This window comes from Pieris napi, chromosome 23, assembly GCF_905475465.1.
Source record: "Pieris napi chromosome 23, ilPieNapi1.2, whole genome shotgun sequence".
Lineage (NCBI taxonomy): Eukaryota > Metazoa > Arthropoda > Insecta > Lepidoptera > Pieridae > Pieris > Pieris napi.
The window spans coordinates 1,648,157-1,675,077 of NC_062256.1; the positions used below are offsets into that span (position 1 = coordinate 1,648,157).

Genomic DNA, 26,921 nt, shown 5'->3' on the forward strand with positions numbered 1-26,921 from the left:
AGTCACGATATATCACGATCACAGTATCCTACATGTCATCGTGTCATTTGTCAAATGTCAAAAACTTAAAGCATTTGTATTTTAATTTGACAGGTACTTGAAATCATAGATTAAAAATGACTATTATGGTCCAATCGGGAGCCATAATTCAAATTCGACTGCGCTATATGTTAGCGCAGAATGTATTTGATTTCGGCGCGAGGTCTCGACTCTATGGCGAATTAAAAACGCTATTATACGATAAATTAATTTAGAGACGTATTTTATTTGTGTTGTGTTAACACAATTCATTAATCTCTATTAACTTTCGTTAAATTGCCTTAAGAAACGCTCAGTTGTGGAACGACGGACGTCAAGGTGATACGGATGGTATTTTGTATTCTGCTTTGACATCCGATGATAAAATTCAGCTGCAGGTATTAGACCAGTGCAGTGGCGTAACAATAGGGTGGCAGGGCTGGCAAAATGCCACGGGACCCCGACCCAAGAGATGATCTATGAATGAATGTGAAGTCTTCAATACGCATTGGGCTAGCGTGGGGACTACACACCAGTCCTTCTCGCTCAACGCCCGAACCCAATAACCTATCTCAATCCATAATCCGCCGTCAGATTGTTTTCAATCTGAGATTGTGGATTGATTATTGAGTTCGGGCGTAAGAGAGGAGGCCTATGGCCATTAGTGGGACATATACAACGTGTAATTGAGAACGCTGAAAATCTGGAAGTTTATGAAAATTAAACTGAGTAAAACGTGACGATTTTTACTGATAGGGCCCCATCAAAAGAATTTGCCACGGGCCCCAGATGGTATAGTTACGCCACTGAAACCGAACACAAAATTCTGACATACGTCTTTACGCTTTGGAATCACACTCTAAATTATATTCCGGCTAAGACGTAGTGTCTACGGGCATTCATAAATTAACATATTCATAACAAAACAGCATTGAAATAACTATAACATTTTTATGGTAATATACGTTTAACTAATTCATTGAAATTTTCTTTAGTTAGTCACGTCCTGCCGCGTCATATATCTATATTTATACTTTAAGAAAAGAGCGTTATAATTCTTGAAAGGCCGGCAACGCACTTGCGAGCCTTCTGGCATTGTGAGCGTTCATGAGCGGCGGTATCACTTAACATCAGGTGAGCACTTTTTTTGTATTGGATAGCCTATTTATCAAGGAACAAGGGCTACACATAACTAAAGTAAGCGCTTTAAATAAGCTGAATAAGTTCATAAACAATTACAGATTATATATTAGTGTCATTAGAAACTGTAAATAACTAAATTAGCTCTGCTTATATGTATTAATTATTGTGACTCTGTTACCTCTGTTACTCTGTGACCTTTTGATTGTATTTTTTTTCATGGCTCTGGCACGGTTTGTGCCTTAGCCAGCGTCAAGTATAAGATTTTTATAATTCGTGCTTTTTTGTCTTAGAAATTCGATCATATCTTCCATGTACGGAAGCACTCGCCCGGTACCGCACAACCCTCCCAAAGGCCGAGAACAAATTTAAATTAAATTAAAACTTGCCCTCGAACCGGGAATCGAACCCGGTACCCCTCACCTAGCTGCATTTGATTTCATTTAAAATTTTTGTTTCTACATACTTTTATTTATTATTATTGTTATTTTATCTTTAGATTTTACTTTAGTTAAAGTAACGTGTTATTTTGAGTTTTTTTTTGTTAATAATTTTTGCATTACTTGTACTCTACCCTCTGTGAGTGTTTCTTTTTCATTGTTCCACTTTAGGGTTGCCTGGAAGAAATCGCTTGTTAGCGATAAGACCGCCCGTTGCCTTATAACTTCTGTTTGCTTTTTTATTCTTATTATGTGTATGTTTTGATTAAGGTAATAAAGTATAAATAAATAAATCAGTGGCGCAACAACCGGTGGAGGTTTATATAGAGAAAAATCACAGAAAAACCTAAAAAGTTTTCATTCCAGAAAACCGGAGAGTCTCTAGGGTAGCATTGCAAAGTGTTCCATGTTGGTATGTACTAAAAAGGTAGGTTAAGTAAAATCACATTAAGGAGAAACGAAGTCCGCGGCGATATACAATTATACCTATAAAATGAAAGCTTTTTTTCGTATTCGACGATTTGAATATTGTTATGTAAAATAAAAAAATATGTTTATTATGGAACATAAGATACAGGTATCACTTATTCCACGTCATTAAAATATAAATCCCTACTCATCGGCAAAGAAGACAGAGGGTGTAAGCCGAGAGAAAAAGCCGGCGTAAATAACTCTCGGTACTCTTTTAAAATAGCAAATCATCAAACAACACTTATTTTAAAACAAATATCGCAAATTAATTAGAAGTAGCCTGTCTAACACTAGTCCCAGGCCCTTTTATCAACTAGATAATCGTTGACTTTATAGTAAGCCTTTTTACACAGCTTTTCTTTAATACATTTCTTAAATTTATTAAAAGGCAGGGATAAAACAGCCTCTGGGATTTTATTAAAGAAGAGTATCCCATTTCCCAAAAAAGAATTACTAACTTTAGATAGTCTAGTACGGGGAAATTGCAGCCTGCGTTTGTTCCTTTAACATTGTGCGTATGTTCTATTCTAGTAAACTTATCACTATTTTTGTATACATACATAATATTTTCATAAATATATTGCGAGGGAAAGGTAAGTATATTATTAATTTCCTTGAATTTATCTCCAAGAGATTCCCTACATTTTAAATTATAGATTGCACGAATAGCCCTCTTCTTCTTATTTAGTGTTTATAGTTCAAAAATAACTAAATGTATATTACAGTGATTTGTTTCACAGTTTAAACATAATTACGGACGACACACTAACCGCACATAACGACGGTAATTTTGACGAATGTCTAGAACGTAATTTATTACCACTCATTTCGCGGTAATATTAAGACCTTGCTGAAATATAAATATAATATTACCAATCTTTGTTCTTTTTTAAACTGTCGCATTAACTTATTTAGATTATTTGGTAGAAATACAATCTAGACTAAAACTATCTTTATGGTTGTTGCGATCTATTTAAGAGGTTAAATTACTATATTATTTCTAGGAAACATTTTTTTAGTTCAATAAACAATAGGGGTTGATCGTAGTGGGGTGAAAATTAAGGGTTGTATGTATTTTTGTATGATGGATCATAAAAGAATAAAAACAAAAAATTTCATCGTAAAAATATTTTTTTTGTTTTGGGGTGGATACCCCATATCACTTAGGGGTTTGAAAGATAGATAGTAGCCGATTCTCAGACTTGCTGAAAATGCATAAAAATTTCATAAGAATCGGTCGAGCTTCGAAGGAGTATGGGAACGAACAAAAAAATACAGTTATTGTACAGCGTTCAAGTATTACGTAACGCAATTTTTGGAGATTATTGACCCCCCCTCCCCATGTAACTCGCCGTAACGTTTTTCAGTACCCTAGTACAGTATTGTACTCAAGTATAGTAAAACGTTTCGTGACCACCTTGTGTCTCTTTAGTTACTATTATGTGGTGTAAGTCGAAAATAATATTAACAATAACGCGTAGTTCAATCCCCGCCCCGCATTGTAACGTTTTACAAAAGGACCCCCCCCCCAAACTCGTTACGTAATACTTGAACGCTCCCTAAGACAAAAATGAGAAAACATTAAAACAGTCGTAAGTGATTTACGACTTTGATCTCCGAGGCAAGCGATATAAATGAAGATAAGAAATTTATGCATTAATAAAATACAATAGTACGATAAACGAATCTACATATCATTAAACTTAGTTCATTGTAATCATTTTATTTTCTAACGTAAATTGGGAAGAAAACAAAAGCGAATCGAATTGGAATTGATTTCATCATTTCATCAAACTGGACCACCCACATTGATTCGTCTGTTTAACTATATATTTCGTATTTCTACAACTAACATAAATTATATATATATATTACAATTATACGACACATATAAAGCCAATGTTGGAATACATCTATCTAATATATAAAATTCTCGTGTCACAATGTTCGTTCCCATACTCCTCCGAAACGGCTCGACTGATTCTTATAAATTGTTTATGCATATTCAGTAAGTCTGAGAATCGTCTACTATCTATCTTTCAAATCCCTTAATGTTAAGAGTGATCCACCCCTTAATTTTTTTTTTATGATACAAGATACAAAAATACAAACAACCCATAATTTTCACCCCTCTACGATCAACCCCTATTTTTTAATAAAAATCTTATGACGTGAACTCTGAGGTTTATGCAGAGAATAATTCACAGAAAAACCTGCAAGTTTTATATAATTGGGGGGCAAACGAACCTGCGGGACGCACAAAAAGGGCAGTCATCGCCCATAGACACCCATTTTTAGTGGGTGCCGGCCTTTGAGGGAGGAGTATACTCGAATTTTGAACATTTTGAGGTCACTCAGGGAAGACCCCACCGGGAGTCGATTACACAGTTCGCAAAAGAAAGCCTTGTGAAACGGACTGTAGAAGACTTCCCGCCATAAGGTGATGTTGGTGAAATGAAGACTACTAATTTAGATTATTTATTCCTAATACAATGAGTATTAATCAAGTATTAAGCATATTCCGCGATAGCTTAATAGCTATATTATCAATAAAATGAGCCATGTCATGTTTATATAGTTAATTCATTGGTTAGTTATCATTGGTTTCATGAAATGCTCGTCGTCAATTTTTACTAAGTACATAAATAGAAAACTTAAAAATATAAAAAACGTTTACGGCTTGTGAAGAAAACAAACATTTAATTCAGAATCTAATATCTCACAGCTTGTAAACAGGTCAAAACTTTTCAATTTAAAAACAAAAAAAATCCAATGAAAGTTGAGATAGTTTTTATCTTCGATAAATTGACGGACTGAATTAGTTACAGCGAGGCGAGGAATGCTATGCATCGCATAAAGAACAGAAAGAGAAAAATGCAATACTAAGTACTACTGAGGATGAAAAGAGAGTTTACCCGTCCTTCTACTACTGTGAAGTAAACTAGGATGAAGTAGATTGACTGTCTGAAGGAAATACAAAACCGCTTGAACGCATTTCGACGTGGGAAATATAAACAAAAATGGATAACTAACAAATAATTAAAAAAATACTATAAACGTAGATTTTTTTTTTGAGTTTATGGCCTAGTAATTAGACCTTTAGGCCAAGTCTTTAGTATTTTTATTAGGTTTATTACAATTATATTATAAATTAAAATTAAAATTATAAATTAAAATTAAAATAATAATTAACGTAGACAATGTTTCAAAAATATTGCCATAGTAAGGATTTTATTAATTAATTCAAATGTTGAAAAGAAAAAAAAATGTATATTAAAACTAATTTGAGGTTAGGTAAATACGTGATACAAAACTCAAACCTTTTTTATTACTCTATATTTCCAAAAGACATGCGAATATAAAGTTGTTAATGTAAATATTGTAATTTCTTCGTCGAGATAATCAAAAAAGCCCGCCGGTCAAAGATTTAAATATAAATCAATATTCGCATCAAAACGTTCGACTTAAATGCATCAAAGAGATTGTTTATAATCAAATTAATTATTACAGCACTTACTTGGTCTTCTTTGGGGTGTTCATGTGTACAATGTCTGTGTGGATGTTGGTCTGTCTCTAATTCATTCACAAACGAATACGAAACAACACTATTCATAAACAAAACAACACAAACACACACATATAGTGTCATTTTCGACATTTTCACATGAATTGTTTACATTTTAAAACTACGACACGTGTTGACATACCGAACTTTGCGATCTAACTAATTTTATTATTAAATGACGGATCACGGAATAAACTTATTGACGTATTGCGCTTGTCGCTTACTTCAGTTCGTTAAGTCTCAGCTGTGATCTGTCAATTGTGTACTTTTGAAATTGAACTGTCATGTCAATGTTCATCGCGCGATATTTAAAATAAAATATGAAAGCAAGCGTTCCATCGTATAAAAAGAGAATAAGAAATAAAAATAAATAAATTATATCGTTTGAATATTTTGAATAACCTATAGTAGTACATTAAACTTTAAAAAGTTTTTAAATTATATATAAGGACTTGCAATTGGGAATCGGTTTGAGACGTTTCAACGAGACACGACTTTTAAAATCTTACAACATAATATGCAAATTGCAAAATAGTTCTCTAACCTATTTACACAATAAAACGCGCTTAGCAAGCAAGTGTATAGAATATTTTGATGCGTAATAAATACGGCCTTGATTGCCTGCCCTTATTTGCAATTTTACTACGAATTAAATTTATTATTTTGCCTAAATTAAAGTTGGGTTCACCTCGGGTAAACAGCTGTTAAAGATTTCAGTGTAAAAGAACCTTTACCATATGTTTTTAAAATCTAGGTGTTTTGGCGGGTAAATTAATTTAATATCTTTTTATTATATAGTAAGAGGTGAGAAAGATATGGGTAGTGTATTTTACCTATATGCAATTCAGGGCCATCTTTTTTTTATTTTGATATAGCGAGGTATGGCATTTAGAAATTATTTTGACGGGGTTTATTGCAAAAACTTAAACCGACTTCAATGAAGGAGGAATCAACTTTCATGCATATAAGCGATATTGTTGGAATTGGATAATCTTTGAGATGAGGATGTAATTTCACGAATTTCTCTAAAACTTTGTTTTCCAAATGACATTTTTTATTTAAATTGGGTTCCAGTGAACACTTATCGAAAGTAACTGTATCTAGGTGTAGGCAAGTAACTAAGTAAATAATTTAATTGTATTTTTTTTCTAATAAAGGAATGAACCAAATATTAAGTCGAAATATCCGTCAATAATAACAATTATGAATAATGGGACGCTGCTGCATGGTCATATTATTATATTAGGCTCAGTTATAGCTAGAGTTCTCTCCACACAGTTGACCAATCATGTTTCTTCTGCGAATACGTGTTCGCATCTTTAGTCTAGTGTAGTTAAAAATAAAACAAAGATAACCAAAAACATTTATTATCCACCAAATATATACAATAACCTAAACCCTAGAAAACAGTTCCGCTAAACATAATTCAAATGCATTGAGATTGTGATGGCTTCATTATAACAATGTCATGACTTTTATACAAATTATAAAGAAAATACAATGCGTTTATTTAGTTTTTGATTGCATGGTCACGAACGCGGGCCAATTATCATTTCAAATCGTCGATAGCACTACAATGACCATTCATTTACAACAATTTAGTATAGTGACCATGCCGTATTATTAATCGTCTTATAATTAAACGCTTTTATCTGGAAGTATGTATTTCCTTTACAAAACAAATTTCATTAATATAACAAGTCAAGATATTGCTCTATCGAATCCATATATTTTTTTAATAAACAAACTTATTTGGCTGTTTACAATATAAAACCTAAATTTGATTTATATTTTTTACATCTCTTTAGAGCACTCAATATAATTGCATAATTTTTTGTAAAACTCTTTTGAAGATTGACATCTTGCACTAACACAGTGGGGACATCTGAAAAAAAAAAAATAATAAAAAACTGCATTCCATATTTAAAAAAAACAATAATTAAAAAAACTGCATTTCATTTTTGAAAAAAAAAAAAAACAATAAAACAAAAATAACTACATTCCATATTTGAAAAAAAAACAATAATACAAAAACAACTACAGTCCATTTTTGAAAAAAGAACAACAATTTAAAAATTACTGCATTCCATTTTTTAAAAATTAACCACCAAGCTTCATCAATTAATTATTATCGAAACAATCCTACACCAATATTATAAATCTTAAAGTTTAGTAATTGATTAAATAATTTATCAATACAAAACATTAACAACTTAAAAATGAGGTTTCTCTTTGATTTGTTACAATTTATGATGATATTGTTACAATTAAATATTTATTTACTAACTATATATTATTTATAATCTTAATAAATATAAATTACGTGTCACGTTGTTTGTGCTCTATGAACTCCTAAACTACTAATAACTGATTTCAATCAAATTTGCATACCGTGTGCAGTTTGAACTAACTTAAAACATTTATACACGTAATATTATTTTATTGCAAATTATTTGTTAATTATTTGACAGTCACAATTCTAACAGATGGCGCTGTGTTGAAAGTACCAACATTTCACATAAGCTACAATTTAATGGCATAACCATCAAAAAAGCATGGTCTGCATGGGTCCCCACGACTGGTGTTCTCCTACCGTTTCCCTTGAATAGTTTACTACTATGTAATATTACAAAAACCTTAGCCACAGCAACGCTTGGCCGGTCTGCTAGTTATATTACATAAGTTAAATTCTTTGTTTTTTTAATGGTATGTCTTGGTTGAAGGAAAAGGCTGCCTTTGTAAGGTCGCCCTTTTTAGATCTATTATGTTGTATGTAAAGTGGTATTACTTGATGATGCTTCCAAGTGTGTGTGCCAATGTGTATGTGCATCTTTGTTTTTGCTAATTTCAACATGGAATTTTTAATAAGATGTTTTTTTTTTAATTTTTGTAAGACTTGTGTACAGGACACCGTCGGGTCTCTTAGACCATAAACATTATTAAAAAATTAAGATGTCACTCAAATATTTATCTGTCAAACTATTGATGAAGTGAATTAGGGAGCGTTCAAGTATTACGTAACGCGTTTTGGGGGGGGGGGTTTCCCTTTTGTAAAACGTTACGATGCGGGACGGGGATTGAATTACGCGTTATTGTTAATATTATTTTCTACTAACACCACATTATAGTAACTAAAGAGGCACAAGGTGGTCACGAAACGTTTTACTATACTTGAGTACAGTACTGTACCCTAGGTACTGAAAAACGTTACGGCGAGATACATGGGGGGGGGGGGGTCAAAAATCTCCAAAAATTGCGTTACGTAATACTTAAACGCTCCCTTATATGAAGTTTGGCACATTTGACATTAGAGATTGTGACTAGAGATATATATTGGCATTTTGAATATTGTGTTTCAAACAAACATAAATATACCTGGACAAAAACTGTCTCGACACACTCGGTCCAGTTGTTAAGTGCTTGGCCACAACATCAGCCATAGCTGCTATGAATGTGGGATGGTCGTTGGGTGCTGCAGCCCTCTCTATTTGCTTAACACCTGCCTGTAAATAATAATATATATATATATATATATATATTATTCTCGTGTTACAGTGTAAGCAAACTTCTCCAAAACGGCTTGTCCAATTTTAATAAATTTTTGTTTATATTCAGTAGGTGTGTAGATCAAGGTTGTAAACTATTTTTATATCCCTAAGTGGTAAGGGGACCCCTCAACTTTTTCAGACATTTGAAATTGAAAATACCAATAGAACCATTAATTTTAACCCTTCTATCAGGTTCTAGTATATTGTTTTTACTCTTTAATATATACTGTATACATACGGGGTCATACTTAGAGCTATGTTTAATATATATATTATTTGAACTATTTTATATAAACTATATATATACTATAATATATAATAGGCATAGCTCTAAGTATGACCCCGTTTGACAAACAAAATAACTTTAGAACGGGTTTATGAGTCTAGTCGTGACTCTGAATTTTATCCTAAACCAAGGGGGTTTTAACACCTACTTATGATATTTTTAAAATAAATCTAATATTATAAACTAGTAACGTATTATGGTCAAATTACTTTTAATATTCCACTTTCATATGTGTCTTAATTCAGACTCAGCCTGCCATTTTATATTGTCATCACAGATTAGTCTATAATAGATTACCATAGACTATAAAAACTGCGCGGACAATAAACAAAGTTATACATTCGTCTCTTTCTCTTAAATCCAATCTACAGAGTGATGAAAAGAGACAATTCAAATCATAATAAATACGTTAACTTAAAGGCGCTTTCAAAAAACATTCCTTAATACGAATAACGGACATTTAATAAAAAAAAAATTTTTTTATTAAATGACCTGTGACTACCTCTTTAGCGACTTCATCACAGTATTCAATGTCCAACTCGTGTAACGTCTCAATATGTTCATTGACGAACGCTATTGGCACGAGGATCATGTGTTTGACTCCCTTCTTTGCGTATGACTGAAAAAATTAAATCACTATTATTTATACATGTGTTACAACAAAAAATATTTATAACATCTCAACAATTTATAAACAACTTATCAAAAATGTTTACAGATAATAAATTTATCGTCACATTTCCTTATCTGTGGTTCATATGAACTGTCAAACTTTATACAGACAGTAGTTTGACAGCTCCTGAAATTCAGATTTAAGTTTAAACGTTCTAGGATTCTTATATCTCTAATATATAAACTTCTCGGATCACAATGTTCGTTCCCATACTCCTCCGAAACGGCTCGACCGATTCTTACGAATTTTTTATGCATAATCAATAAGTCTGAGAATCGGCTACTATCTTTCAAAACCCTTAATGCTAGGGTGGTCCCACCCCTATTTTTTTTCGACAAGATTTGTTTTTATTTTTTTATGATACAGCATACAAAAATACATACAACCCTTAATTGTCACCCCTCCACGATCAACCCCTATTTTTTATTATATTAGATAGTTATTTTTATTGAACTAAAAAAATGTTTCCTAGAAATAATTTTATAGACGTTTGCCGGGTCAGCTAGTATATATCTATATAAACAGATTTTATGATATGATTTTGAGGCAAATAGGCCATGCAAATCCAATAACTTGTGTTCCCTCATACTAAATATATAAAAATGAATTGTTGTTTGTTTATTTACTAAAATGAGACTTGGACTTGGCAAATTGGCTCTTAAAATATTTGTGGAATGTTTAAACGGCGAGAAACACGACCTAGTAAAGGAGAAACGACAATTTAATTATCTAGTATGTTTTTTTAATATCATATCGGTATCACTTAACACTTAACAACAAGATTTTATCTGATGTTAAGTGATACCGCCCATGGACACTCTCAATGCCAGAATGCTCGCCAGTGCGTTGTCGGCCTTTTAAGAATTGGTACGCTCTAAATGTCCAGTGTCCAGTGACGGTAATACAAGTGAAATAATACCTTAATAGCATCATCAGTGTATGGCTGAAGCCACGGTAAGGGTCCAACCTTCGATTGCCACACAAGCCTATGAGGGTTCGGTACTTGGAGTTTGCTCATGGTGGCTGAAACTGAAGCTGCTATCTCATGAGGGTATGTGTCTCCACGGGATACCGCCTGAAGTGATAAAGGGTTCAAAATTATTGGAACGAACGAAGTTCCTTATCGCGCGTTGTGAAAGGGGGCTAGACGGAAAAAATTCTTACGAAAAGTTGTCACGACACTTTTTTGCTATTTGCTATTGTAATACATCGGTTCTCGTCCGATCACCGAAGTTAAGCAACGTCGGGAGAGGTCAGTACTTGGATCGGTGACCGCCTGGGAACACCTCGTGATGTTGGCTTTTTTTTTCGTCGTAAGATTGGTGTCGAGAAAATAAATTAATCGAAAATTGGTATACCGTTATGATACCAATTAACATATAAATTAATCGAAAGGAATTTCGTTCCATTTTGACACCCCTCCCCCCATGTAACGCGCCGTAACGTTTTTCTCTACACAATAGTAAAACGTTTCGTGACCACCCAGTGACTCTTTATACCTAAAAGTTACCATTATGTGGTGTAAAGTACTGGAAATTCGAAAATAATATTAACAATAACGCGTAATTCAATCCCCGCCCACAAGTGACACAAAATTAACAGAATGAAGTTGCCCACCGAAGATTAGCATTAACGAGAATAGATTAGCATAACATTAGCATTGGACATAATTTAAAAACAACATTCTAATAATAGTAGAATTTATGTTACACTTAATGTAAGGGAATAATGATAAATATTTATTTATTTAATTTTTCAAATGCAAACTGAACTTTATTGACTATAATGACTCCTTTTCCAGTCTTTGATTATTTAATTGTAATTAATTATTTGCATGCAATCAAAAACTATTTGTAATAATGCCAAAGAAGTATAACTTCTTACGCGCGTACATAAGTACACGCACCCTTTTTTTTATAATCTTACCTTCAATGGTAAACTATGCGCAGTGAACATAATCATGACATCATCTCTGACACTCCCATCAAATAGCTTTAACTTCTCTTTTATTCTATCAGCGAAAACCGAGGCCAAGAGCTCATTAGTCCCCCACCGTTCTATCAAACTGAATTTTATATTCGGCTGTTTCCTGTAATGAATGCATACATATATAGGCCTAGTGGCTTTAGCGTGCGACTATCATCTATGGTCTTCCTTTCTATGTGCGCTTTTGACATTTGACATTTTCACAGATCACAGTTAATACAGATAAGACATAAAATAATTTGTTAACTTTGCATTATTATATTTAAATTCAAATTCAAAAATCATTTAATCATATACGTAACACATTGCCACTTATAAACGTCAAAAAAAAATGTATATGAAATGCTTCTAACTTTACATTTAGTGCCAGTTCTCAAATCAAGGGCGTAAAACGGAAGAGAAGAACTGGCAATAGACTCTCCGCCACTCTTTTTGATCGCCATGTTTATTTTTACACAACGTTTGTAAGGAGCTGCAACCATTACACCATGTTCCACATGATATCTTAAATAATTAATAATAATAACATAAATTAAAAACAAAGATTTGTCCTCTATCAGCAGGAGGCATGGTGAAATAGGAGTAATAGAATCTAATACCGTATTTTGCGGCGAAACATATGACATATTATTTAGACCAGTGTTATTATGCCATGTCGCATACATATTTTTTCATTTTAAAAAAATCACTGTTCACTTCAGAAACTTAAATGATAGGTATAAGGAAATTGTTGACGAAACATAGTAAGTAAAATTTCAAACAAAATGAAAAACTGAAACTTAAATTTCAAATAATTTTAATACATTTTTCATCACCTCTTGACAATCAGATTGCTTCTCTGTGGGTCCTGAGCCCCACGTTGAGAAACACTAATTTCCATAGACCAATTTACACATTAGTCTATAATCTATAGTCTATAGATTATACTAATTATTTCTATTCAACACCACTTGATAACGATTTGACATAACTTAAAAGTTAAAACATGGATTTGAAAAACTTACGAAAGACAAATGAATCTAATATATAAAAAAAGGAAAAATTCTACGAAAGAGTAGGCGGTATGGTCGAAAGACTATATCCTGCGCCATGGGCGAAAAAAAAAATTCTAGTACGCAACTCACTTGTCCTTATAGAAGTCAGCTATCGCGTTCAAACTCGACCCAGTGGTTGCACAACTGTATTGTGGGTATTGTGAGAATATCACAGCTCTTTCCACACCGTCACTTAAACAGAAATAATTTCTTGTAAGATTTCACATATATGTGTTACCAGTTTTTATGTATTATATTATGCCTTTTTCCAAATATGTATTGTAATTGCTACACTTGGCTCGGAACATGTAGCATTTATTTACACTTCATTACTCAGAGTTAAAAAATAATGATAACATAAAACCATGGATGAACCATGGATTAATATCTTCCAGAAGAAATGCAAACTTAATTTATAATAAAAAAAACAATAAAATACTAATAAAGACAACAATAACTGATAGAAGTTAAAATTATCATTAAAGCAATTATAGTAAACTCTAAAAACCCAAATTTCTGTATTAATTTAATAACTAAAATAATTATAACACCAAAAAATTCAAATACAACAACGAAATTCATAATAATACTAAAGATACTTACGCCTCCATCGCCTGCAGTGCATCATCAGTAAATGGTGGTACATATCTAAATGCTATGTAGTGTTTGTGCGGTGCAGACTCAGGTAACATTTGGTCTAATGCTTCTGTTAGTAATTTACCTGGAATAACAAAAAAAATGTGTGCGTGTACTAGGTGTAGGTACACACGTAAGAAGTGAAACTTCTTTATGACCTTATTTTTCGAAAAATGATCTACTATATGCAACTTTACAGAAATTGGTTAAATAAAGTTAAATTAGATAAAGTTTAACAAAAGGCTTTTATTATCATAGACATGAATACAAATACAATTATTTCATTTTAACTTATTACTGTACTACTATGTAGTACTAAGATTATTATAGAATTTCATTAACTGTAATAGAATTATTAGTATTACTATCATTGTTATCTTTATTATATATTTTTGTTAGTAATGGCTTCGACTCTCTTCGGATCAACCGTGGTAGGGACAAGAAAAAGATGGCGCGTAACTGAAAAATGTGACAAATGTGTGTAAATTTTTTTCCAACGCCGATAAAGAAGTTTGACTTCAAAAAGCAACATGGCGCGTAACCTGCTACAAAATTTCTTCCATACGTCGATAAAGAAGTTTCACTTCAAAAGATGGCGCGTAACGGAAAAATGTGACGCGTAACGAAAAAATGTTAGACTAAATTTTTTTCCAACCCCGATAAAGAAGTTTCACTTCAATAATACATCCTAGAGATATTTAGGATTTGTAGAAAGTTTTACTCAGAAATTCTAAGTACTCAGTTAATTTCCTTAAAGTCAGGACGTATCTGTTTAGTGCATATTTTTCCTTAAGATATAGTTGATCAGCCTTTCAAATGAAAACAATTTCAAATATTCAATTCATCTCCGGCAATTGAATCAATTCAGACTCCAATACTTTAAATTACTAGGTGTTAGTGGTAACTTCAACAAAAATCTTTATTATTATTTATATGATCTGTTGCTATATAATAACATGGTAATACTTAAATACCTTGTAAATCTGTCCACCTATAAATCGGTGATCCTCCACCAATTTCCTGATACTTCTTTTTTACCTCCTCAGTTCTCCGACTAGCTATCCATGGTCCTAACTTACTTTGAACTGGCAATTGTATCATATCACGATCTGTCATTATTCTATGAAGATAATCTCCAACCTGTATTGTTAATAAATTGAAGTTAATAACTAGCATTCATTAGGAATACATAGCAAAAGTATTTAATAAACATTTTCTTTTTTTTTCTTTTTTTTATAGAACAGGGGGCAAACGGGCAGGAGGCTCACCTGAAGTTAAGTGATACCGCCGCCCATGGACACTCTCAATGCCAGAGGGCTCGCGAGTGCGTAGCCGGTCTTTCAAGAATTGGTAAGTCTTTGCATAATTATAAAATATACATTTATGTTTATATCCACTAACAAACTATTCAACTGTATAGTACTCACGTAAACCAACAAAACATATATTGTCTATAATAATTCATATCATTGACAACAGGCAGCTATGTCAGGCATTTGAATTTTATATAATATATAAAATTCTCGTGTCACTATGTTCATTCCCATACTCTTCCGAAACGGTTCAACCGATTCTTATGCGAATTCAGTAAGTCTGAGAATCGGCTACTATCTATACTACTATTTTTTCAAACCCCTAAGTTATAAGGGGGTGTCAACCCCAATTTTTTTTAATTTTAGAATTCATTTTTTTATGATACAACATACAAAAATACATACATCCCCTAATTTTCAATCCCTCTATGATCCACCCCTATTTTTCATTATTGTACATAGTTATTTTTATTGAATTAAAAAGATGTTTCCTAGAAATAATATACATAGCAAAACAAATGTTTGACATGTCAGCTGGTATGACATAAGAATTATATTGTAATTTACTAGATTCCATGATGGGAGAATGTGTTAAATAAAGCATTTTCTTAAAGTGTCAGAGTAAGAAGACTAGCCTCAGCCTCTGTTTAGTTTTCAATTCATACAAATTAATTTTAGAGAATAGTCTGTGCGAAAAAGGAAACTATTTTTTCATTTGAAGTTGTAGAAACTACCTCTACCTAGACGACAATGTTGATCATTTTGATACTGAATATAAAAATAAAACATAAGTTTTGTGAGAAAATTAAAGACATGAAACTGGCATAAAGTTAAAACTATTGCCATAATATTAAAAAAAAAAATGAAAGACATATTGTATGGTTCACTTTCTGCACAGACTTTAGTAGAATTAATATTGTGAAAGTCAACTGTGAGACCCACAATGGGCCAATTTGATTTCAATATGGTTAGGTTTAATAACATTTTTATACAAAATTTATTTTTAACCCACCTGATCTACCGTTTGTGGTCCTCCCATGTTTAACATAATTATGGCAGTTTTGGGTTTATGCGATTTACTTGCGCATCTAACATTGCACAATAACTGGGGTAGAATTTTAGCATTCTTCTGACCTATAATACAAATAAATAAAATTTAAATGTAATATTTGTATATCAAATAAATCATATAAAATTATAAATCACAAATAATGACTTTTAGTTTTTCTTCCATTAACCATTCAGGTTCATTTACATTATTATTCCACACCTTAATTATAATAAATTATACACACTAAACAACATTTGAGTATAGGAGTCTCATCCCTTAGGATGAAATTAAGAAACAGGACTGAGAATGAATTATAATAGAAAATTTTATACATGTTTTACAGTCAGAGTATTATTTGAAATCAGACTTAAATACAAAAAGTCATCAACCTCAAACATTCTATAAAAACTATGATATTTATATTTTACAAGTTTCCCAAATTGAGTATATATGGCGCAATATATTTTTTTTAGTATTTCACTATAATTAGAACTGAAACTTGCAGTATAATTAATTTAGTTAGGTTATTTTAATTAATTTATGGTAACTTTTTAGTTTACATGAACAGAAAAAAATACTTACAGATTAAAGACAGCATTTCTAATCGTGTCTGTTGTTTCGAATTACGGAAGTGCACTGAATTTTAATTTATTAAAAAATATTGATTGTACAAACCGGTTAGGTTAGATAAAAAATATTAGATCCAGTTTAAAAATTCTCGAAAAAGACCGAATAATACGAGGTTGAACAAAATTTTCTGCCACTAAGCTAAAAGTCGCTAATTCAATATTAATTTTATAATTGTATTTAGTAGCAAAATTACACCTATCAATTTTTTTATTTGTTGTGATTAGTACTTTGTAGTTACTAGTTAGTGAATTGTGATTTTGTGAAAGTATAAGATGTATATTGATTATTGACAGTAGATATTATAGTTTATACTCTACCAACAGAGAATAATCTGTTACCAGACTATTAAACGTTCAAAATAAAATGAAAACCATCTGTTATATACCATTGATTTACTTTTACTTTAAAATCCCAATAAAACGTATATAGTTGGGCCCAAAATATAATTTTAATTATAACTACACAAAAAATGAGGATTGTATAATAATCCATGGACAATAAACAAAATTTAAAATGTCAATGTCCACAGTCAATTATCAAATTGTGTATTTTTTTTATTGTGATTTGTGATTTTAACTTTAGTGTTTTCGTGGTGTTTTCTTATTACTTTTGTTGTCCTTTTTACGGTAATCTCTTTTAAGATGTCCTGTCGTAATGCCTCACATGCTGGTAGCTGGTACACAGAAAATGGTATGAACTTTTAAATATATTATTACGGCAGTGTTCCAGATAGGTTTCAAGTTTTTGGTGTGGCACAAAATGTGTAGGAACAATAAGTGTTCACTATTAAGAATAGTACAATAAATACATAATAATACAAGTAGTATTTTTCGTGGTTTATACTGTAAGTTTAATACATATAAATATTAGAACATATTTTATTAAAATGAGATGTAAAAGAAAATAATATAGTTAGTTATTTTTAATTTCTTGTGATATTAATCAAAATTAGTATAATTTTTTAAAAGGTGAAATCTGATTAAAAATATAAATAATAACTAAGGTCAAACAGAGTTAAAAGTTCATTGAATTGTGATGATTTGACACATTCGTTCAGAAACACCACTTTGAAATATTTGAAACATTTATTATTAAATTGAATGTTTGCATAGAATATAAATGGACGTAGTGTTTTTTATTATATTAGCAATGGATCAAGATTATAGTTATCATTACATACCATTATTACGGTTTTGTTTGAACTTTGATGTTTCCGAATGGGACTAAGGTCTAAGCGGTCACCGGCGTAGTCATGACAGCAGTTTAAAACAACAGTTAATTGTCAATCACGTAACGATCAACGAAGTTTTTTGTATTGTATTATATCAAGCTAATTTGAAAAATATATTCACAATGGATAAAAATGCAATGGGCCCGCCGAAAATCCTAAAAACATCAAGACGTCAATCAGTTCTGCCATCTACGTCGAAAAAATTATCGGTGAGGGATTCAAAAATACGACAAAATGTGAATGCAACTGTTACCAATGATTCCAGTGTTTTCGTTGATAATGATGGAGAAGATTTAGCTATGGAAAGCATTACACAACAGTGTCTACGTGATGTACTCGCCGATTGCTTGGTAGATATGAAAATAAAACGTGAAGAAACCGATATGGATATTCAAATCACGCAGTTGGCTGACCGCTTTGCTAAAACTGTTGAACAGTTGGAGAAAACCAACAGGCGGTTAAAGGATATATCGTTTGTTGTGGAACAAAAGAGGTAAGTTACAAGTATATACTGGTGAATATTTATTTTTTAATTATATATTCTTCAAAAGCTACTTTAGGAATTTCAATTAAGCCTGTACATTACTTTAATAATGGTTGTTACTATAACAATGTGAAATGTATGTGGAAAGCGCTCCTTATTAATAAAAAACATGAAAAATAATCAAAACTGATTTGAACTCTATCTAATATGACTAAAAACCTATTGTGTTTCTCTGAAATTAATGCTTTTGTGTCTGTTTCAGGCTTTTGGATTTAAAAACTATAGACTGTTCAAGATTCCATGAAACTATTGAAGAATCTGGGGTCACAGATATCCTAAATAATCTGGCAACTTCAGAACAGGCATATCTTGACAAACTTGAGACAAAAAACATAGATTTTGGTTACAACAAAGAAACTGGTCATAAACAACTTCTAGATGCGGTAAATGATGCTATTGATGGCTTGGAAGAAATAAAAAAACACTCTGGCCTAGACATAGACAAGTTGAAGCAGTTTGAGGTTACACAAACAATGTTAGATGAGATTGAAAAGGAAAAGTTTAATATTGATAATTTAAAATCTGAATTTGAGAAAAAGTTCCCTAAATTTTGTGATAAGTTACTCCAAGAAGTTTCGGAAAAAGTAGACACTATGTTGAAGTCTGATTAATGTTATTTATACTTATAAAATGTTGAAGATATTTAGCGAAAATTAAATTGTGTTTATTTTTTTCAGTTGTTTAATTATACAATTAAAGGTTGACAAATTTTTAAAATTATTAAAATCTACATTGTAGGTGACAGGTTGTTCCAGCATTCTATTGATAAGTACTCTAAAAAGACAAACTGAATGCTTGTTGTGTACCATTGCCAATATTCTATTTTTATATTAATAAAATCACTAATGTAATGTAAAATAGCATAAAAATCATATCTATCTTATGTGTTATGTCAAGTTCTGATCTATCAAGATAAAGTACATCGATTAAGTTAAATTTGTAGTTATGTCTAAATAAAATTAGTGTCTCAGTTTTTGGGAAATTCATAGACAAATGCATATATAACATACAATTTAGCATATTGCAAAAATATCATATATATATATATATGTAAGTCAAACCTTTCCTTAAAGATGATTAAAAATAATCTGAAGCAAAACTTAAACTACAAAAATAATTCTTTCAGGGTCTGAATTATCGAGACAATTAGATCTATGGCTGTCAAAAGCTGATCTTACTCATGGACCGGCGCGTGCCATTATTGCCCCGTAAGTAATAAGTAAAGTAATTGTAGTATCTTTGGAGTCAAAGTTTGACGCATAAAAATCAGTGCCGAGTAACTAGACTTAATCTAGTTACCTAGCTAGTGATGCCAACTCCTAGAGAATGTTCCCTCTAAGATCAATTTCAAATACCCCTGAATATCAATTAAAAACCCCAAAGGTTTTGGTTGTAATCGCTTTGAGAGGTAATTTAAATTATGAATTAAAAATACATTCTAGTATAATCTTGGAGTATAAAATAGCTTTTTCTTATTTTAGTTATAGCCATGCTTGAACTTTATATTTAATTTAATAAGTAAATTGTATAGAAGGTTTTATTAATTTAAAAATCCTTGAATTAAATACCTCTAAAAAACCGCCTGGATATAGAATTATTTTTTATATTATTTTTAAATAACTTAGGAAGATAACGATAACAATGAAAATTTTGACAGACATGCCGGCTACTCGTATTGCGGCGCCTGCGCAGCATTCGCTTATAGACAAATTAGCCCAGTGGTTGTGTGAGTATAAATAAATTGTTTATACATAAATGTCTTTACTTAAGTACTAAGGATGTCTAAAGATGTTTCCGAACCAATTACACTTAGGGTCCACCAAATTCTTAAAAGGCAGGCAACTCGCTAGCCCTCTCGCATTGTGACAGTACATATTATGGTATCACTTGACTACAGCCCTGCGATTCTGTAACTCACTTTTCGAACTCACACAGCGGTTTTCGCATCCGCGGTCACTCTCAAATCAGTCGTGAAGCAGTCATTTTATGATTTGGCATTCTGAAAAGGTGGGAGCTTGTAGTTTATTGTTTATATTATATCGCAGGGCTGGTGAGCGGCGAGCCTCCTACCCGTTTTCCCCCTCTTATATAAAATAAAATGTCTAATCCACACCACATTACAAAACGTCAACGTGACATTGACAACTCACAAAATGTTTACAAACATAACTGTCACTGTCGTCAAGTGAAGTATATAGATCAGAGTTTAATTGGTTTTATTGCTTTTTTTTATAATTTTCAGAAAACGTATCTTCATACTGGGTCCTTCGCATCATGTCAGACTTGGAGGCTGTGCGCTTTCATCTCTAGATAAATATGCTACACCGCTGTATGATCTCACCATAGATAAGCAGAGTAAGTCCGGCAAACAATGTTTTTATTTTTAAATCTCTCTTTATTTTAAATTGTTTTTTATTATCTTTGTATATATAAATTTTGTGTGTTTGTAAATTCCTAAACGGCTGAATCGATTTTAATTAAGTTTGTGTGTTATACTGGATTCGAATGGTTTTTATTTTATTTAAAACATGTATAGATACCGGCAAACATCTTGAACAAATGTCATTGCATGCGCAGAAGCGATTTTTAGGTATTACTGGGAGGGGGGCGGTAGTTGACGTTTGTTTGTTTCCCGCGACGCGCAAACTTTCCCCCCCTCCCTGTTTAATGCTCAAGAAGTTTGCCGGTATCTGTAAAAGATAACGTCTATTGGGTTCGTTAGTTTTCCATGTATGTATTTTATATTTTATAAAAAAAAAATGTAATGTCTTATTATATAGTCTTATTCAAATATTGGTAGTTTTTTTTGTTTTTTTTTTAGTATACGCCGAGCTAGAAGCAACAAGACAGTTCCAAAGAATGGATGTGACCACTGATGAAGATGAGCACTCTATAGAAATGCATTTGCCTTATATTGCTAAAGTTATGGAGGAGTGAGTATGTTTGTATGTTATTTATGATGGGTCATACAGAACACTTGACTATTTTTGTATTTTATTTTAATTTGTATTAATTTTCAACACTAATGTCAAAAAAAGCTAGAAGTATTTATACTTAAAAAAATATTTTTGAAAATATAAGAGCATACCAATTCTTAAAAGGACGGCAACGCACTTGCCAGCCCTCTGGCAAAAGTGTCTATGGGCGGTATCACCCAGACCACATATCATCTTAACATAATATATTAAAGTACATATATGCAAGTGGTGAACGCACACAGAATGAAATTATATTATGTACAGAAATCTTTTGTGAATTACATAGGGGCTTTTTTTTCCAGGTACCAAACCAGTTTTACCATTATACCAATCTTAGTGGGGTCGCTTACTCCAGAGAAAGAGGCGAAGTGAGTTTTTTTTTTTGTATTGTTGTAACATACAACTTTTTTATTTTTGGTCATTTTTTTTATTTTTGGTAAATTTTTTTATGACTATACCCAAACTCAAAATAACTTTATTCGTTAAGTTAAATACACTTATGAACGTCAACAGAAAATATGTTAAATTGATTCTAAATTTACATTTACTACCAGTTTGCAAGTCAAGAACTAGCTAAGAAACACCGCCACTCTTTTTAATCGCTAAGTTTTGAGTCATACAAATAGTTTGAATTGGAGCAAATCAATCCCAAGGATTAGGATCATTTAAATAATCGTCTAATTTATAAGAAGCTTTATTGATTAATTTACGTTTAACGAGGGCTTTGAATTTATTTAGTGATAATTCTCTTTCGCTTGGGAGTTTGTTGTAAAAATGAATACCATTTCCATATAAGGAGTGGTTTATCTTCTGCCCTGCGATTCTGTAACTCACTTTTCGAACTCACAAAGCGGTTTTCGCATCGGCGGTCGCTCTCAAATCAGTCGTGAAGCAGTCATTTTATGATTTGGCATTCTGATAAACAATAAACTACAAGCTCCCACCTTTTCAGAATGCCAAATCATAAAATGACTGCTTCACGACTGATTTGAGAGCGACCGCCGATGCGAAAACCGCTGTGTGAGTTCGAAAAGTGAGTTACAGAATCGCAGGGCTGGAGCCCGTTTGATCGTACACTCAAATTAGTTCTATTTCGCGTATTATACTGGTGAAAATCACCATTTGTTTTAAAAACCCTGTCCCATTATGGGACTTTATTTTTTCTTTTTATTATGATGATTATTATATGACTTGTATTCCTTTTATGACAAAAAGTTGGTGCTTTTTTAGATACGGCTCGATATTAGCCCCATACCTCGCAGATCCCCAGAACTTGGTGGTTATATCCTCGGACTTCTGCCATTGGGGGTCACGGTTTCGTTACACATGGCGTGATAACGCGCGTGGGAATATTTATCAGAGCATTGAGTGGCTGGATAAACAGGTATTGTTATACACAAACACATGAACACACAACATACAAAAACACAAAACATACATGTGCATCAATGACAAGTGTACACAACATTTAGAGGGAAACATTTTAATGATAAATAAATATAATCTACCCTGTAAAGATCTACTGATTAAAAAATAAACTTTATAAAATAGAGCAGTGATGGCCTAGTGGCTTCAGCGTGCGACTCTCATCCCTGAGTTCGTAGGTTCGATCCCGGGCTGTGCACCAATGGACTTTCTATGTGCGCATTTAACATTTACTCGAACGGTGAAGGAAAACCGACATGTCTTAGACCCAAAAAGTCGACAGCGTGCGTCAGGCACAGGAGGCTGATCACCAGCCTATTAGATTAACAAATTATCATGAAACAGTTTAAGAAATCTGAGGCCAAGACCTAAAGAGGTTGTAGCGCCACTTTTTTTTTTACTTTATAAAAAAAATCTAAGAAATTTAGGTAAGTTCTTAGTAAGTTATTTTTTTTTTCTTTTTATTCTAGGGTATGGATTTAATAGAGAAAATGGATCCAGCATCATTCACAGCGTATCTTAATAAATATGGCAACACTATTTGTGGGAGACATCCGATCGGTGTTTTGTTACAGGTGAGGAATCTACAAAGTTATTCTTTTTTTTATCGAACAGGAGGCAAACGGGCAGGCTCACCTGATGTTACCGCCGCACATAGACACTCTCAATGCCAGAGGGCTCGCGAGTGCGTTGCCAGCCTTTTAAGAATTGGTACGCTCTTTTCTTGAAAAACCCTAAGTCGTATTGGTTCGGAAATTCTTTAGTGGTTGCTAGTTGGTTCCACATGATTGATCACATATATAAAAAAGCATGTACTTTAATCAAAAATATAAGGCAAATGTGTCCGGCCTATTATAGGTCGGTTATCGAAAGCTGGCGCGTTCACAGTACTCACACTAATGCAATTTCACTATACAGTATGATTAAAAATATGACTTTTTTGCCAAGCTATATATTTAAGTCTACTCTGGTTTTAGTAAGGTTGGGTGGGTTGGGTTTTGTGTTTTTTTCTGGATATAATAGGTATATTATACGATAATATAATATTTTATATTATTTTGATTGCGTACTTCACTAACAATTCTTTTATTAAACTGTTTTTATTAAGATGCTTAAAATAATTAAAAACATTGTACACTATTTCACGAGATTGTCCTGTTAATGTTTTGCCGGAACCAATTATTTCATTAGACATTTTTTTCTAAGTATTGTAATCTCCAACCAAATAAGTAAATAATCACAGACAAAATAATAATGAGAAAAAAGATCAACATGTATTTATGAACAGTAGCAAAAGCAAAACAAAACAATAACTGTCTCTTTTATACTCATAAGCTTGACTGAGCGCGAGAGAGACGGACAGTCTTTTCATGATGCATATTCAGTGTGACGTCACGCCTCGCGCTTATTCACAGACACTACACAAGCACAAAGTATAAATGTGTTGAAGCTGCCAGCTTTAGATAACAGACCTATAGAAAGTATACAGTAAATATATATTAAACAGTGATAGAATTGTGGCGTCCAGGCCTAAAAGAATTTAGCGCCTCCGAACATTAAAAAAAATGTTTTTTTTCAGGCAATTGCTAAGCTTCAAAGTCAACCCAGTTGCCCAAAAATGTCCATGCAATTTCTCAAATACGCTCAATCCTCGCAATGTATGACAATGCAGGATTCCTCCGTGTCTTACGCGAGTGCTTCCCTAGTATTTGAGTAACTTAGACTTGTATTAAACGTATCTTAAGGACTCCTAGGCAGGGGAGGGGTAAGACGGTCAATAAATATCGCGATCAAATATCATGTTTCGTAATAATGTACGATAAAATTTAAACCTGTATTGCCATAATAAAGGCCAAAATTTAACTTACCTTAATGCTAAGGTAAGTTTATTAAAACAATAAATTTACGAAATTAGTTTTACTTTAATTTTTTAATAAGCATAAACACAAAAATACTTATTTTTTAAAACTGTTATTTATTTTATAAAAACTGATCCAACATCTCTGAGTGTTCATTCACATTAACACGCACACACACACACAGACTCAATAAATATTGATGGATCACCAAAAATCTAGATTTTTTGTCAATATGCTCAATATTTATTTCTGCCGGCAATATATATTGACCGTCTAATGCCTGTTATTTTGAATAAGCTCAGGTCTAAGTTTTTGTCATTTTTAATTTTATATAAAAATTATAATAAACAGGAACTGCTTATAAATATCTAAAATTATAAAACATCAAAAAACCATTTTGGTTTATTTTAGAAATATTTTAAATGCAATTTACGAAAGAAGTTTAGTTTAATATCGATTTAAGTATAAATTGAAAGTTAAGTTTAATTTTAAAAGATTAAGTACATGATGTTAAGTAGTTCCCGTTTCACTCATTACTTTAAGAGTACTCAAATTAAGTGATTGTCACAAATATCTAAAACATTGTAATAAAATAACTTATTTGACTTTGTTTTGTTAACTTGTAAAAGGGGCACTTGTTTAAAAAAAACTTCAAAGTCGAAGTGTCAAAAATGTTGACTTGACATATGTTTTGACATTGACAGACGGTCATGTCAGGTCAGGTCAGTTTAACAAGCAAGAAGGTATATTTTGTATTATTGGCAATTTATTGGTCTGTTTTAGTATATTTTTGTAATAAAAATACAAAACTATGTGTGTGTACCCAATACCTTAGAAAAGGCATTGGAAATTTATTTTTTGGCGAGCTTTAAAAGATTTTCCTAGAATAATTTCTTCGTAAATTATAATTTCCTGGTTTTTGCCCAGGCCCCTTTACAATTTATTTTTCTTAAAGACTTTTGAGCGCTTGGAATAAATGCACAGCCTTTGGGGTAGTAAAACATGCATTTAATGTAAGTAGATTTAAGAAAAAATATAATTAACACATTTATACCTATTTCTTAACCTTCCCAAATGCATTTTTACTAAAATCCCGTAGAACTGTCAATTTGACAGGAGTGAAAGAAGATTTATTAGGTTTTTTTACAAGTCTTTTGTTATCTGACCATTTTTATGTATTACTTTGACAGATCTCAAAACGACTTGCTTCAATTTTCTATTATAATTTATATATAGATATATGAAAATTTGCGTGATTTTTAAATAAATAAAAAAATAGATAAAAAATCAACTTGAAGTTCATGAATTTTCGATAAAGAATTTATTCTTTTATCTTCGCTTGCTTCCATAGACTATATAGTTTATTTTAACTAAATAGTCTGTGGCACCCGCCAAAAAAAACTTAAATAGGTCAAATATTTTATTGGACTACGCGCAATTTTTATTTTTTTTCATAAATGTAACGTTTTTTTAAACGTTTGGTTTAGCTACTAACTTTAAAAAAATTCACGCCTTTTTCGTAATCCGGTTGTATTCGAGTTTGTACTTTAGCATTTATTTCTTAAATAAAAATATTTTATTTAAGAAATACATTTTGGTTATTTGATTTGTTAGATTTAAAACTACCTATATGATGTTGGTGTTAATAAGATTTGATAATTAAATATTGTTTTATTTGAAATCCTTCCATTTTCTTACTTTGTCTAATTTGACATAATATTTAGCTAAAAAAGACTTCTAGAATTCAGTGCCGAATATACTCTCTTTAGTATGCACTGTAGGGTAACCCTGGTTTATCAGGGTTTTTATCTCCAGTGCATGGTGACACTCCAGTATAAGTTTATTGTTCATATTTTTGTTTTCTAATGCCATCAGCACAGACACACTGTCAGATACGAATTTAATACAAAAGTTATTAACTCCTCACCGCTGCTTCAGTTAGAGCAGTGATTCCCAAAGTGGTCTATATCGACCCCTAGGGGTCTATGACAACCTGCAAGGGGTCTACGTCAGCGAAAAAATATTTGGGGGTCCATGAAATGAAAATGGGGGTCCACTATAGTGAATCTCAACACATACACTGATAGTACCTA

At 32.0% G+C, this 26,921-nt stretch overlaps 4 protein-coding genes across 7 annotated transcripts in view; 2 read left to right on the forward strand and 2 right to left on the reverse strand.

The window, feature by feature from the left end:
* Window positions 1-5,797, reverse strand: part of LOC125061407 (leishmanolysin-like peptidase) — an 86,635-nt gene extending 80,838 nt beyond the window's left edge. For all 4 annotated transcript variants that reach the window (XM_047666856.1, XM_047666854.1, XM_047666855.1 and 1 more), the window contains exon 1: window positions 5,587-5,797. In XM_047666856.1, the coding sequence (XP_047522812.1) occupies window positions 5,587-5,727 (141 nt within the window). In that variant the 5' untranslated portion in view covers window positions 5,728-5,797. The remainder of the gene's footprint in view (window positions 1-5,586) is intronic.
* Window positions 5,798-6,985: 1,188 nt separating this feature from the next.
* Window positions 6,986-17,055, reverse strand: LOC125061293 (ferrochelatase, mitochondrial). The gene is made up of 10 exons (XM_047666650.1): window positions 16,744-17,055; window positions 16,123-16,244; window positions 14,772-14,937; window positions 13,765-13,882; window positions 13,252-13,353; window positions 12,068-12,230; window positions 11,061-11,216; window positions 9,971-10,087; window positions 9,010-9,137; window positions 6,986-7,519 (listed from the first exon to the last, which is right to left on the reverse strand). Exons 1-10 carry the CDS (start codon window positions 16,757-16,759, stop codon window positions 7,429-7,431), a joined length of 1,179 nt encoding a protein of 392 aa, XP_047522606.1. The 5' UTR covers window positions 16,760-17,055; the 3' UTR covers window positions 6,986-7,428.
* Window positions 17,056-17,322: 267 nt separating this feature from the next.
* Window positions 17,323-24,928, forward strand: LOC125061294 (protein MEMO1). Its single transcript, XM_047666651.1, has 9 exons — window positions 17,323-17,481; window positions 19,693-19,774; window positions 20,224-20,292; window positions 20,809-20,921; window positions 21,388-21,499; window positions 21,847-21,912; window positions 22,775-22,928; window positions 23,440-23,544; window positions 24,549-24,928. The coding sequence occupies exons 1-9, from the start codon at window positions 17,433-17,435 to the stop codon at window positions 24,684-24,686; spliced, it is 888 nt and encodes a 295-aa protein (XP_047522607.1). The 5' UTR covers window positions 17,323-17,432; the 3' UTR covers window positions 24,687-24,928.
* Window positions 18,077-19,238, forward strand: LOC125061295. Its single transcript, XM_047666652.1, has 2 exons — window positions 18,077-18,515; window positions 18,769-19,238. The coding sequence occupies exons 1-2, from the start codon at window positions 18,145-18,147 to the stop codon at window positions 19,175-19,177; spliced, it is 780 nt and encodes a 259-aa protein (XP_047522608.1). The 5' UTR covers window positions 18,077-18,144; the 3' UTR covers window positions 19,178-19,238.
* Window positions 24,929-26,921: the final 1,993 nt, after the last annotated feature.

Bases quoted from the DNA above. Each gene is read 5' to 3' on its own strand.
- LOC125061293 (XM_047666650.1), bottom strand. The intron at 13,883-14,771 runs GTATTTAAGTAT...TTGTTATTCCAG, and splicing joins TAGGTGGACAGATTTACAAG to GTAAATTACTAACAGAAGCA. The intron at 10,088-11,060 runs GTATTATTTCAC...TAATTTTTTCAG, and splicing joins ACACTGATGATGCTATTAAG to TCATACGCAAAGAAGGGAGT.
- LOC125061294 (XM_047666651.1), top strand. From the start codon at position 17,433: ATGTCCTGTCGTAATGCCTCACATGCTGGTAGCTGGTACACAGAAAAT. The intron at 21,500-21,846 runs GTGAGTATGTTT...TTTTTTTTCCAG, and splicing joins ATTGCTAAAGTTATGGAGGA to GTACCAAACCAGTTTTACCA. The intron at 22,929-23,439 runs GTATTGTTATAC...TTTTTATTCTAG, and splicing joins TTGAGTGGCTGGATAAACAG to GGTATGGATTTAATAGAGAA.
- LOC125061295 (XM_047666652.1), top strand. From the start codon at position 18,145: ATGGATAAAAATGCAATGGGCCCGCCGAAAATCCTAAAAACATCAAGA. The intron at 18,516-18,768 runs GTAAGTTACAAG...TGTCTGTTTCAG, and splicing joins TTTGTTGTGGAACAAAAGAG to GCTTTTGGATTTAAAAACTA.